At 38.5% G+C, this 14,299-nt stretch overlaps 1 protein-coding gene across 3 annotated transcripts in view; it reads right to left on the bottom strand.

The window, feature by feature from the left end:
• GAD1 (glutamate decarboxylase 1) overlaps positions 1-14,299 on the bottom strand; it is a 215,150-nt gene that overhangs the window by 48,457 nt on the left and 152,394 nt on the right. For all 3 annotated transcript variants that reach the window (XM_085645326.1, XM_085645327.1, XM_085645325.1), the window contains 3 exons: positions 11,901-11,979; positions 6,538-6,687; positions 176-283 (listed from right to left, as the gene is read on the bottom strand). In XM_085645326.1, coding sequence (XP_085501452.1) covers positions 176-283; positions 6,538-6,687; positions 11,901-11,979 — 337 coding nt within the window. The remainder of the gene's footprint in view (positions 1-175; positions 284-6,537; positions 6,688-11,900; positions 11,980-14,299) is intronic.

Genomic DNA, 14,299 nt, shown 5'->3' on the forward strand with positions numbered 1-14,299 from the left:
GCGATGGCACTGCAATATCTCTTGAAAAAAAGTAAAAACATAATGTCACAATGCTATATTGTGAGGAGGACACATCGCAGCTCAGTAAATTTTGCAATGTGCAGAGTTTGGTGATGTCAAGGACTATCAGGTCTTTCCAAAGCAGTCTTTTTTTTTTTTTAATGAAAACACCTACCTCTCCAGGGAAAACCATTTCATATTCTTCTCTGTTGTTTATTTTAGAATACAGGTATTCAGCAAGATCTAAGCACTTGTTAATCTGGTTTTCAAATCCCACGGTGCCCTGTTTGAAGAGAAAAAGAACGTTATTGTACTTATAATTTTCCCTTTCTTTGTTGAACTTCTGTGTGGTCCCCAAAAAGAACATAATGCATGGTATTATACTACCGTCTGCAATACCCGCCCACCACCACCTACCACAGATGGAAGCTCCAGCATGTCAAAGAAAAGGTTCATTGCTTTACGGCATGAAACACAAGGCAACAAGAGTATTGAAAAAAATTTGCTTTCACTAAAAAATAAAGATTAGTTACTTTTTTTCTTATAAAAGTAAGTAAACCAGCGGAACATTATATATGGGGCTATGTTACACACAAATAAATGTGGGCACATTAATATGTTCATAATAGTCTAGGGAAAGGCCAGTGATTAGCTGTTTGCACAATTTAAATTTTGCCTGTAAATTTTACAAACTTTACAAAGGTTGGAAAGTTTTGTAAGATTCAGTTTGCCTGCCAGGGAGCATTGATGCTTGCAGACAGGTTTTTACAAAACAAATCTTAAAAACATCTGTAAGACTATTCTCCTTCTAAAAGTGTTTTTTGTCTGTAATATTCTTCTTTAAAACTTCATTTGTACAATTATTTTCCCTAATTTTAAACACTGAAAGCTTTACAAATGTTGGAAAAGTTTGAACAAAACTTTGCATACCTTGAAGAGGAAAAACCTTGCAAGTTCACAAGCCCTATGAATGATAATGTGATCTTAAATTGAAATCTCAACGTTATTAGAGCAGAACGGAGACAGCAGGTGGAGAAGCACTGAAGGATAATGAGTGATTGTGGCTATTATAAGATATTTCGCGTTTTCTGTTTAAAAGTCCTTGCTCACTTCTCTGAAGTACACCTGCCATTGTGCGGCTAGCTGTTCACGTTTGTAAGAAATGTGACTTTACAGACCCTAGTAAATCAGTTGTACTTGGGTATCACTTTGTTTATGATACATGATGAAACCATCACACTGTAACTATATGAATGTAATCTCGATAGCTGCTATCAAACTCTCTCGGGTGCACCTTAGACAGACATCAGTAATTTGGCACATCCCACTCTTGATAATCCAGTCCTTGACAGTAAAACTGGGCTAATCCTATTTTTCCATGCATGAGATAATCCATAATACTGATGTCTACTCATGAATGCTGTGGGATCTGCTAAATAGTTCTGGATTTCTCGGTGCCCCCAACTTAGATTAAATATATATATTTCTCTAATGAGATGTATCAATCCTGAAGCTGGCTTTCCTTCGCCATCATTCTTCCATAATAGTAAATGTGATCCAGAATATTTCTAGATACTAAACATTTTCTTTTGAATTGTAACACAAATCACTAAGCAAAACTTTGAGCACCTCAAATGTTTACATATAAAGGAACTTGACAAACCGTTCAGGAGCATGGAATTGTGCGTACAAAAATGTCAAGGGCCTTCTGATCCATTAAGGTTCAGCCTCAATTGCAACCATAGATTGGCTATAAATCTAACCGTATACTGCTAAGCTATGTATTTACAATTCAATATAGTCTTGACAACACATTTCATGGGCATGGTAATTATTTCAAATTATGAAGCTATGCATGTTATCTATTTCTAAATCTCTCAAGAAGATTAGTGACCTTGCTGATTTATTTAATTTTCCTATTTTGTGTTATTTATAGCTCGGACAAGACCAAAGGTGTGACAGAGAGCTTTACATGAAAGCAGTATATTTATGATACTGACAATAATGATGTGCAAAATACCAAAGTACCATTTGGTAATAGAACGTTTTATCTATATTTAGTCATTCAGAGCATAAGATAATATTAACTGAAAAAGGAGGCATTTCAACAAATTTATAGTGACGGAAAACAGTAACATTCACATCTGAAAATGGCACTGGAATAGTAGTGTCCCCAGTCATTTTTAAAATGCATCATAGGACAGGTTTTTCCAGATGGCTGGAGGAGTGGAGTGCCATACATTACAAGCAATACTAAAGATTGATTTTGGAGTTTTTGTCTTTCTTAATCTTGGTGTTCCAGGACTAGGCTGTCTCTGTTTCTCAGTAGGCGTTGTCTGCCTGGGATGGTTAGTTTTGGGGGTATGGGGGGTAATTGTTCCCAGAAATATAACTTTATGTGTGATGCATGTGAGCTTAAAGATGCTTCTCATTTTAGTGACTAACAGGTTCAGTAAGATCAGGATCAATGAGATTTGCTAAAATGTTCTAGGACCAGCGGCTAGCCTAGAAGTTGCATGGAGGGCAACTTTCAAAAAGAGCTGGATATAGGATTGGATTTCATTCTAGTAGTGCATTTCTGTTGTCAAGTCTCGGTCATCCTGTAAACGTATAGTAATAGCTTAAACCTATCAGGAATGACTGCAGGAGTTTATGTTGAAATTGCCTCCTTTAGCCATTGCATTGATTCATGCTTTAAGATTGAGGTAGTTAGAGTAGTAGAAGCTTAATGATTTTGCAGGTGCCACCACTAATTGCCTACATTTAAGTATACACAGCAAATTCAGACAGGTTGAAATCAGAATTGTAAACCTTTGTGGGGAAAGCAGAGAAACTTAGTTATCAGCAGTTTCAGTTCAAACAGTGATGAAGTATCCCAATTTGGATCTCCTAAAAGGCATTGCTCATGGATTTCATGACATCTAGAGAGGAGGGCCTCAGGTAGAGTTAGATGTAATTTGCATAGAAATGACGAGAGATGTTGGACTTGCTAAGGATAGAGGCTAGTGGTTCAATTTAGAGGCTGGACAGGATGGGTGAGAATGGATCCCTGGGGAACAGCTTGAGGGGTCAACATGGGATTGGAAATTAAGTTATCCATTTTTATACATTGGCTCTGACTTTCCGGATATGAGTGGAACTATCTTACAACTTTGCTGATTAGACTGATTCTCTCATTAAGGATCTTAAGGAGGGTGTAATGATTAATTGTATCAAAAGAGGTTGATAGGGTGAGAATGGAGAGTATGCAGGAGTCACCTTGATCTAGGCTATGGAGAGCATCACCAACTACTTTTAAGACTGCAGTCTCTCTTCTGCAAGTCGAAAGAAAGACTGGCTGCATCTCTTCAAAAATGTTGCTGTCTTTAATGAAGTGTTTGAGAAGTGACTCAATGAACCTTTCTGGGACTTTTTGGCCAGGAATGGGAGGTTAGATACTGGCCTGGTTGTTCACATCAGCTGGGTCAGCCCTTGTTTTTTGTAAGATTTGATCTGATTTTAGGCAGGCGTAGAATATTACTTGTGATAGAGAGGCATTGATTAGGATACACCATGAGGTTTTACCTTTTAATGGGGTACCACTGATTTCACTACTCTCATTATGCACCAATCCTATGTCCGTTATCCTCACTAAATTCTGATATAACATATCATCACTTTTGATCACACATTAATCACGCATTCTAATGAACTATGGTACTTTTGGACAATTTGAGAGTTGTGACACAGATGAGTGTTGCTAGTTCTAAACAGCTCAAGTGCGTTCCTCAAAACAGTAATCCAAAACTCAAAATGTCCCTCTGACCAATTCTTGCCTTCAAGCAAAAATGATACTTTCAAAGAAAAAGCAGTCTTGTCATTTCGCTGACATTTTTTTAATTTAAAGTCCTGACTACTCAAATAATTCTAATAGTAGTCTGCCACATTTCTCAGGCTAATATATTGTTTGGAATCCAAAATTGCCATCTCTGTTCAGATAATAGTCAAGCTTTGAAAGTTTTTCCAACTACTCCACACTCAACTAAGTTAATTCTATCAAACTAGATATGCTGTAGACTAGAATTTGCTGCCCACACAGCTCTAAGCACAAGCTTAGTATTTTTTTTAGAATTGCTCTAATGGATTTTAACTGCCTGACATCACTGTAGTTAGTATTCCAAATGATTAATCACCAGGAGTCATGATTCAATAACAACTACATTATTGTGAAATATATTCAAGTAACCTTCTAATCTCCTATTAAGTAGTCTGGGGTAACAACCAACATTTCAGTCAAACTATAGGAAAAATATTCTATATTCTGAATACTTAGATCAAGTGCAAGTGAGTGTTACTGCCTATGACCATCTTGATAGCCAGTATGCAACTATTAGGCAGCTCCATGTGTGGTCTAAATATAACTTTTTTGCTTTCAATACATATATGTGGAAGTCAAATAACTAGTTTATATTACTACCAGACTGTGCTTTGCATGTTTGAAATATTGAGCATCATATACATCAGTTTCCTTAATCAATAAGGTTAAATTCTATCAAAGTCAATTTTGAATCAATTGCAGAAGGTGCTTGGAAGTATAATCCACAAAGACCAACTGTTAAAACAATACCAAAAGCAGAATATAACTGCATTTGTGGCCTATATTGATTACTCAATGGCCTTCGCTTACTGATTGCAATATTTGTGGGGGCAGATAAGGCCTTCAATTTAGTGTGATGGAACTATCTTTGGAATGTTTTATTGCAATTTAGATTCCCAGAAAAAAAATGTAATACTAAAAAGGCATTTTATGCTAACACCAGAACTGGGGATATCAATAATGCAAAGTTAATCAATTCACTTATCAAAGTGGTGCTCGACAAAGATTCTCAGTCAACACCACTTCAAGAGTTAAAATCTGCCACTTCTGTTATTGAGAGACTAGGTTAAACTAAAATAGTCATCTTCTACAAATCTTGTTTTTATTCTAGCACCTCTTGGATGCCATTTATCAAAAACTAAAATCTGGGGGGGGGGGGGGTGATTTTTTCACTGAAAAAAGCTAGCTCAATGAAGAAAGACTTATCTGCCTATATTTTGTACACTGAGACTCGACTATTAGACTCCATTGTGATTTTACCCACACCAGATTCCCAGTCTTAAGATTTCAAATATATGGAGGAAACAATCTTTAGTTATTGTGGAAGGGTATTTAACCAAGTGTAACAGCCTGAACTACTTAAAAAATCAGATTGAAAATCAAATGGGGCACAGACCTTGTTTGGCTGGATATAGAAAAATATATCTTAAATACCCTATGCTTATCAATGATAATATGGTATGAGAAAGTATTGAATTGCCAATCTTGGGAATCTAGGCTAATTTACCAACAGTACATAGTATTTAAATTCACCATGACTTATTGGATTATCAAGATAAGCCGAAAGGTTTTCAACCTTAAGAGAAAAAAGGTAAGGAATTACCTCTATTACTTTAGAGTCAAATACAATTTGTATTTCAATATAATGTTATGATTCAGGAACTTAAGAACACTGCAGATACACTTATTTATGCAATATACCTCTCAAAGTTACCCTCTCAAACAGTTTCGAAATGTTATGGAAAACAGGACACCCGGTGGGTAGGTAAGGTAATCTTCAAACGGAAGAAAGAAGGTATTATGATCAGAGCAGATGTATGAGCCAAGGCTATTCAGTTAAATCAATCTATGTTTACCAGTGCTAAACAGTATTTGCTGATGATCATTAATAGGTAACATACTTTGACCACAATGATTTTCAGACAAAACGTTTTTCACTACCTAGATATAAAGTTCATAAGGCAGATCATATTCATATGTTTCTACTTTGCCCATTGTTAACAGAGGTCTGTCAAGACCTTTCTCCCTTTGTAGAAAGTAGGCTTGGATGTTTATTACAGTTACCTACTGTAGCTGCAATATTCAGTCTAAATCAGGCACTTCCCTCTCAATACAACAACACTGGTTATGCTCTCTACTGGCTTAGTTAAAATTATAGTAGCAAGACCATGGAAATATGCAACTCTGCCGTTGTATTATAAATGGCTAAATGAAATGTGTCATGGCATGGTAATGGAGGCGGCACTGCTAGTGTGACACGGAAACTGAAAGACAATGGACTTGTGGAGTGACATTGATGATATATTTATACCAGAATAAATAATACTAGTGTGGTGGCAAAGAAGAAGCAGCAATAATTAAAGCCTTATAGTATGCATTTTTAGTTATGGATTATTTAAGTTCCTATCAATATATCCTGTTAACGTTACTAACTGTCACTGGAACATTTGCTTACTAAGTTATTCGGCTGGGGACTGTAATCTGAATGGAAAGCTAGAATGATGTGAATAACAAGTATTAGCAAAACTGAGGTTTTTGTGAAATTGCGTCAGCAGAAACACGTGAGGTATTGAGTATTGCTCATATGAATAAGGAATAATAAACTCCACATGCACTTTATGAACTATGAATTTATATTTTTCTTTCTTGATAAATTTCAGGCTCATTTCTTATTACTTTACCTTTGCTTTCCACATTAACCAGAATTTAAAAATATCTACATGGCGACCACATTGTATTGCTTTATCTCCTGTATCATAGGATACATCATATTGTTTGTCTTGCTGGAACAGGTATCCTGCACACATCTGATTGCAGCCTTGAAGAACACCCTGTTAAGATAAATACAATATATTTTGTATTGAAAGTAGGTTAATGCAGTTCTTGCTAAATTTTAAATGAAGGAACAATAATTTATATATATTTTACTATATATCTGTGTTTCAAAATACACACACACCTATACACTATGAGGAATACAGTGCAGTGAAGAACAAGCTGCAGATGGTGTGCTTCAGTTTGTAATACAGAAAAGTGCCACATTAGTCAATTCAAATATACTTAAATTTAAAAAGGAGATACATCAGGTATAAATTGTATTATACATTTGCTGAAGATGTAGTTGATTGGTTAATATTTTCGTTAAAAACAACAACAAACAGCATGTCACTTTTGTAATGTATTTTCTAGTGCTACTATATCTTTACACATAATTTGCATATTTGAAGCTTCTTCAGTTATCAGACTGTATCATTAACTTTTGTAGTAGTACCTCCAACCTGTGCTAGATGGCATTACAGTGAGGATAGCTAGGGTTCTGGTAGGGAGAGAACCTCAGAAATGAGGCTGCAGATCATAAGTAAGGCTTCACTGAGGTGACGGCAAAAAGACAGAGCCACATTGTAAACTAAAAAAAACTTTACCAAAGAGCCATTTACTTTTTCATCAGCGTAATGTAAGAAGACAATGTAGAAGCTGATTTACCAAAGGTAAGTAATGTGTTCTTGTAAGGGATAATTCTGTACGCACACTCTTTATCTTTAAAAGCCTCCCACAAAAGTACCCAAGTCAGGAGGAGGTCGTGAGTAATATGAAAGTGAGCCTTAAAAGTAGAGATTATATAGGACAGCCCACAAACAACTGGCCTCACTTCTTTTTTATGGGTCCAAACATGATGTTGGATGAAATGACACGGTTATGACCAAGTTTCCAAGTGGCTAATGCGTGTAATAACAAAGACACTCAATTGTCTTTCACAGAGTGAGATCAAATTCCTGCTGGTGGCTCTTTGTGAGCAAGCTCACAGTAGAGTTTAAGGCAGAGTATAACCCACCTAAAAATCATTAATTTCATCACAGTGTAGCCTTTCTTTGCCACAGAGAAACAGTCAAGTAGTTCATCGTCTGAACTCAGAGTCTTAGTTCACATAAAATCTCAAAGTTCTTCCTGGGTTATTGTGTGCAAAAAATAATCTTCTTTTGATAACTTTGGCAAGTTAAGAAATTGGTCAATAAGCTCTGCTGACTTAGATTTAAAGGTGACACCACCTTTATGAGAAAAGCAGATTGACTCCTACGCTAACAGCTTCAAGTGGAAAGCAAGTATATGAAGAATTATCTGATACAGCTTATCCACATTTCCAGCTGAAACTCTGGACATAAGTACAGTTTTTAGTGTGAGCAGACACAAAGTACACTAGGGCAAGGCTTCAAATGGGGGATCCTTCGAAAGATCAGTACCAAATCCATGTTCCACATTGCCATATGGAGAGTTTAGTTGGTTTATACATTTGTTAAAAAACGTATAAGACAGTGGGAATTTAAATTAAAGCTTGATCAGGCCGGCAAAAAAAAGCTGTGATCACAGTATCCTTTAATAGTGCCCACAACCAGGGCCTCATCAAGAGTTTGGTGGTAACCTGACTTTCTGCCAAGGTGGCAGAGGTTATTCCACCACTCTGGCAGACTACCATCTGCATAGTTAGAGATCTCCGTTGGCCTGAGAGAGATCCCTGTTATTCAAAGGAGACTCTGTCTTAGCGTCTCCTCCTAAGGCACTAAAGGTTTGCTGGGCAGCCATCATCTTTCATGCAGGCACTAAGCAAACTTTTTTTGTTTTACAAAAACAAACTCCCAGGAGTATGTTTGTGTAAAACAAAATATAAATGAGCTTGACAAACTGGGAGTTTTCTCCAAGGGTGCGGGGATTATTTTTCTTTTCTTTTTTTCTGTTCAGGACTATCAGGCTTTTCTGGAGCTCCTATATAGAGAAAAAACACCAGATCATTCACTCTGAACAAGGCAGTTGGTCTGAAGTACTTACATGGATGCACCAAGCCCATCGGGCCTTCAGTATAAGGTTTATCCCCTACAGAGGCTCCAATGGCAGAAACATGACAGTATGCCTTATGCTAAATAGAATAGGAGGAACATCGGTTTGGTGGATAGGGAACTCTGTCACATTTGTATCAGAGTACCCTGTTCACCAAACTCAAAATCAGGCCCTTAGTCTTTCTCTCTGCAGCGAGAAGGCAAACTGAAGGACAGATTCTACTTCTGTCTTCAAAGAATCAGAGATTTGAAAGTTGCACCAATCCACAAATATGTGTTAATATCATGTAAGTACTAATTTTGTAGATAGTTTGCTAGCTGCAGGTATGACTTCATTTATCTCATCCAGATAACTACCTATATCCTTTCAATCTTGTAGAACACGATCTGTAGATTTCGATGGAACATTTGACATTGCTGAAAGAGAAGCCTGGTATTGTGTCACATTCTATATTTTGCCTTTATTGGTGGAAAGGCATAATGAAGTGTGGACTTTAACTTCAGGGCAAAGCAATACCCTACTGGCTCCTCAAGAGGGAATTTCAGAGATATAAACTAGTGACATTTTCTATAGCGGTTGCTGGCAAACAGAACCCCTGCTGGGAAGCCTCAAGTTATGCAAATCAAAATAATTTCTGCTTTATAAATCTTCCAACTTTTGATTCATGGATGATAACCAGCTGAGTTTGTGTATTGTTGACTCTTGCCAAAAGATATGCTAATACCCAGATGTTTTTGTTCATAACCCAAAACCAACAATTCACAGTCTTTCTAAAGTGAGCTCTATCTGACACCACCTCTCTTGATTACGTAGTGCAAGGTGATGGTTTGTTCATAAATATGCATGTGAAGTCCCTAAATAAGGGTAGGAAAGCTCATAGCACCAGCCAAATGCCTCTCATATTTAAGATGTTGGTGTGGAGGTGAGACTCTTGAAAGGACCATAGACCAGTGTTTGCATAAATGTACCCAGATGGCTAAAATGTTTATGTGATATCAAGAATAGATTCCATAGGGTGGCAAAAAAAAAAAATTCATTGAGTTTCCAAGCCCTGCTGAACAGATTGCATCCATGGGCATACATGAGAATAATACGGAAGGCTATGAGTTTCATTAGAGTTAGGAACAGAACTGCCCTCAATCTAATGGCCGACTAGAGCAATGGAATCATGCAAATGATATTGTCCACTTTGTCATGTAGAGGGAAACATTTGTTATGGCCATTTATAGTACACACTGATGATCTTAATCTTCTGAGAAAGTATTACCGAAGAGTTCTCCAAGTTCAGGGAAAGGCCAAAAGTGTTCAACAGATTGCTTGTAACTTGAAGATGTCAAGTGGCATTTCAGTAGTAGCTGCCTTTATCAGTCACTTATCTAAGCAGGGGAAAACGTATCAACTGAGTACATGAGCCACCACTAATGCCATCACCATGGTAAATAACTAATATGAGTTCAAATGGCAGGAATGTAAACTGAAAGTCTTACCTCTCCATCATAAACCTCAAATATTTCATTTTGCACTTTCTGGAAAGAATGTGGAAATAAACCTCGTAGGGGACCAACAACAACAGTCAGTTTTGTGGTTATAACTCTACTAAGATCTTCCCATGGCCAACCATTCTGAGCTGCTGGATATATTTGTTCAGAAGAGCACGTCCAATAAAGGGTAAATACATTCTCTTCTTCTGTGAAAAAATAAGTATCCGGAACAACCCTGTAGCACACTTTCCCGTGGATCCTTTAACAATGCTCTGTCTACCATGTAAAGTCTCAACTTGTACATCAAAAAAATCAGCCACGACCCGTGCAGGTAAGAGCGGTGGGGCCGTGTGGGGGGTATTTCGACGGACAATGACCAGGGAAAATTAAATAAATAATGAATTTGTCCTGGTCATCGTCCGTCGAAATCCCCTCTCACCTGGCCCCACCGCAAAAAATTCTTAGGTATAACACAGACCTCCATTCTCAATCTTAAAATTCACATGGAAGAAACCTAAAAATATTGTATTTCATCTCCAATAATTTTGGAAAATTGAAGACTTATGCCCATCTCGGATTCCTTGCAAGACCTTCACCGACTCCTTATAAAGAACATCTCTCTTTCAAACTAGGAGGTATCACCTTCAAAGAATTCATGTTTTATATGTCGTACTACGTGTTCACAAACCTTTGCCTATTCAGTAAGCACCCAAGAAGAAATGTTCTAAGATGTTGATTCCCTCTTGCTACACTTAGATTTTAGGCCACTCTTTCAATTGATATTCATCTAACCTCTTGTCCTCCAGGTCTTAGTCCTATGTAGGGATTCTGTGTGGGATCCTTTATGTTCGGAGTTCACCATGCTGGCTTCTTTAGCAGTTTGAACCTGCTCTCAATTTTCAAACATAATTTGTAGTTACTTTTCTTCTATCATTCTATTCTTCATTGTAATGCACTTTACTATTTTTAGGTTGGCGAAGCTCCCTGCTGACATCTGCTTTGAGGTGTAGTAAACAAAATTAAATACAATTGCAATTGAAAATCAAATTTCTTTAGAGGCTGAAAAATTAAGTATAAGTAAATTGGGTAGCAGGAAGAGTTCCTATTCGCGGTGCTTAGAAACAACAAAATCTACAGTACAAAGCACTATAATATATACATTAATATTGTTATTATCATTATTATTGTGATTATTATTATTATTATGAAGATGATGATTATTCTGATGATTATTATTATGATTTACATGGTCACTGCATGTCCCAACTAGATGTTGTCCTGTGGAAAACCTTATGTAATGCTCAGCTGGAGAAAATCAAAGGAGTTCTAAGCTGATGCTGAATTTGACGCTGAGACATCAGTAACCAGGTCCAAAGGGACAGGTTCCAACTTCGGTGGTGGTTTGTGGGAGAACAGAGCTCCACACACCATCTCCACCCCGGGACCTTCGGTACTAGCGTTGGTGCTGTGCACGATGATTCAATGGAGAATAAATCTCCACAGGTAATCATATTGGTGTTAAATGAGCTGAACAGAAACTAGATAGAAGCCTGTTTTGATCCTTTGATATTTTCAGGTGCCAACAGTAAAAATGTAAGTTGGTTACAAAGTACAAAGAATAAACAGTTGAGAAAGCCATCAATGCTCAGTAAGGAAAGTCCAGGAAGCCAAGGTTTAAATCCTGGGAGGTGGGTGAACTGATTATTACCGAGTTGATTAATGCATGGCCTTACCTTTTCTCTGATAAGAATGGCAGAACACTGCAACAAAACCCCCATCATTTTATGTGGGTTCCAGGTAACAGAATTGGCTCTGAAAAACAAACCACAGAGTGTAAAAGAAATACCCCAACAGAATAAAACTGTTTCACTTAACAAATCAAAGGATTGGGCAAAATTCCTGAAGCAGGTTTAACACTGTTTACTATGTGAGATAAAATGCAGTCTAGCAAAACATTAAAAGGAAACTTCCAATGTAACAAATTGAAAACCTTAAAAAAGAAAAAATTAATGACTCCAGTTACTGTGGTATTCATAGTAGAGGTCGAATGGTGTGAGAACCAAATGGAACTACTTTTAATTTTACTGGTGATTAGTTTTACTATTTGGCAAGTGAACAGTCCCAACTATCTTGCATTACTTAAAGCACAGCGCTTTTAGATTCATGTAGCCACATAAAGCATAGTGATTTTAGAATTATGCTTCGTAATCTCATTGAAGTTATTTATTTCAGCTAGGCTTCTGCTACATTTGGGGAGGTAAAGCAATGTTTGAGAGAGTGTTAAGTGCTGGCTTCTGACTCTTGCGTGGGGTAGGATGCTTTTAGAGAACACACATGGAGGAAGAAGCCTACATAAATATAATTATTAATTTTTGTAATGCATATCTGTTTTATTACATTTTGTCACCCTTACACCTCATAGTCTTTTCATCCTTCTTATTAACTTTTGGCAAAAAGGACAGCAGAAAGTCAGCATGTGGTGTACCAAATGTGGTGTACCAATCAGGAGGCACGTCAGACATATGGCGCTCCAGCACAAGAGGAGCATAGCTGTCCAGCGGCGGCACCTTCGCTAAGGCAGAGGAGCGCCGTCCCACTGCTTCAACTGCAAGCAGAATACAAAAAATAAAATGATAATAACGTTCCGTTATTATCATTTTGTTTTTTGTATCCAGCTTGCAGTTGAAGCTAGGGTAGGTCTATGGTGGGCGGGGCTGGGCTCCCCGTGTCACAAGGAGGAGGTGTGGTGGCTGCAGCTTAAGTGCGCATGACGGTTTGGCCGGCGGTCTTGGGCCGGCCAAACTGTCAAGCGCACTTTGCATGTTCTCCACCCAAGCTGTTTTAACAGCCTGGGTGGAGAACATGCCCAGCCTCCCAGGCCCTGTCTGAGTGCCGAACCACAGTGCTCAGACCAATCACAACGCTGCTGTTAGGCTGGCTGGGAGAGACTGGGAGCCTGGGTACTTCCTGCTGCAGAGAGGAGGACGGAGAAGAGGGGACAGTATTAAGATAAGTGCTTTTTGATTTTTTAATTCCCCTCCTGCCTCACCACCCCTGTTTGGTAGCAGTCGCTACTATAGCTCTCTAGAGGCATGGCTAGGCGGAACGAGAGCGCGAGGAGAGCGGGGTTCCTTGAGGCTGGGGAAAATAGACGTAATCCCCGACGACTGGCACGAATTAGAGTTAGGGACCACTGGAGGGGCCTACATCAGCAGCAGTTGGGGGGTGGGGTGGGCGGGGGGGAGTTCATGAGGTAGGAGGGTAGTGTTATAACGAGTTGGATTTGGGGAGAGAATCTGATTGGACAGAAAGCAGAGGCTTTCATGGGGCATGGACCGGGCATCGCTATGAGGCGATAGTTGTGTTAATTTGCTTAACTGTCTAAATATGCCGCCCGGCCCCCGGGATGTGGGCTAAATGGCTGTGTGCATTGCTAAACCGCAGGGTGTGATCGGAGATTGTACGTGGGTGCCGGTTGCCCCGATGGTTGTTTTGCTTAAAATGCTGCAATAAAAACATGTTTAAAAAAAAAAAAAAAAATAGAGGCATGGCTAGGCTTTTGTGTCACCATCTATGTCATGGACTTTTGGGAGGCTGCTTCTTCTACCCGCACAGGCCTAAGACTCCATCTGCAAGCATCACAGCCTATCTCAATGTAAAGGGCCGTTTTAGGGTTGAATATCTCAACCTGGTGTCAACGATATCTTTAGGTGTCATGGATTGAAATCTTAGGCCTCTCTTGACATCCAAGTGGCTTCTCAACGTCGAAGAATATGCAAAATGGAAGCCTTTAAGGTACTGCAATTATGTCTCAGGTGGAAGGTCAGAATACAAAAGTAGGAGCACAGCTCATCCCTGACCCCTGGCTGCCCTTGTCATCAAATCTGCGTTAATACAAATCGCTCACTCAGGGAAACACATATATCTCATCATACAGAGTTTGGTGGAGTGTACTCACACAATTGAGGCAACATTCCTGAGTCTCCTCTGTTAACGGGGGCATCTTCTCCCTCCCATTCACTTCACAGACTACAGGTTTTCCACACCTCCACTGAGGAAGTCGCATGATTAGTAGTGAGGTGGTATGGGGGTATGTGAACATCTCAGCAGTCCTTTATAACTCTCTATAAGT

The sequence above is a fragment of the Triturus cristatus genome, chromosome 3_1 (genome assembly GCF_964204655.1).
Source record: "Triturus cristatus chromosome 3_1, aTriCri1.1, whole genome shotgun sequence".
Lineage (NCBI taxonomy): Eukaryota > Metazoa > Chordata > Amphibia > Caudata > Salamandridae > Triturus > Triturus cristatus.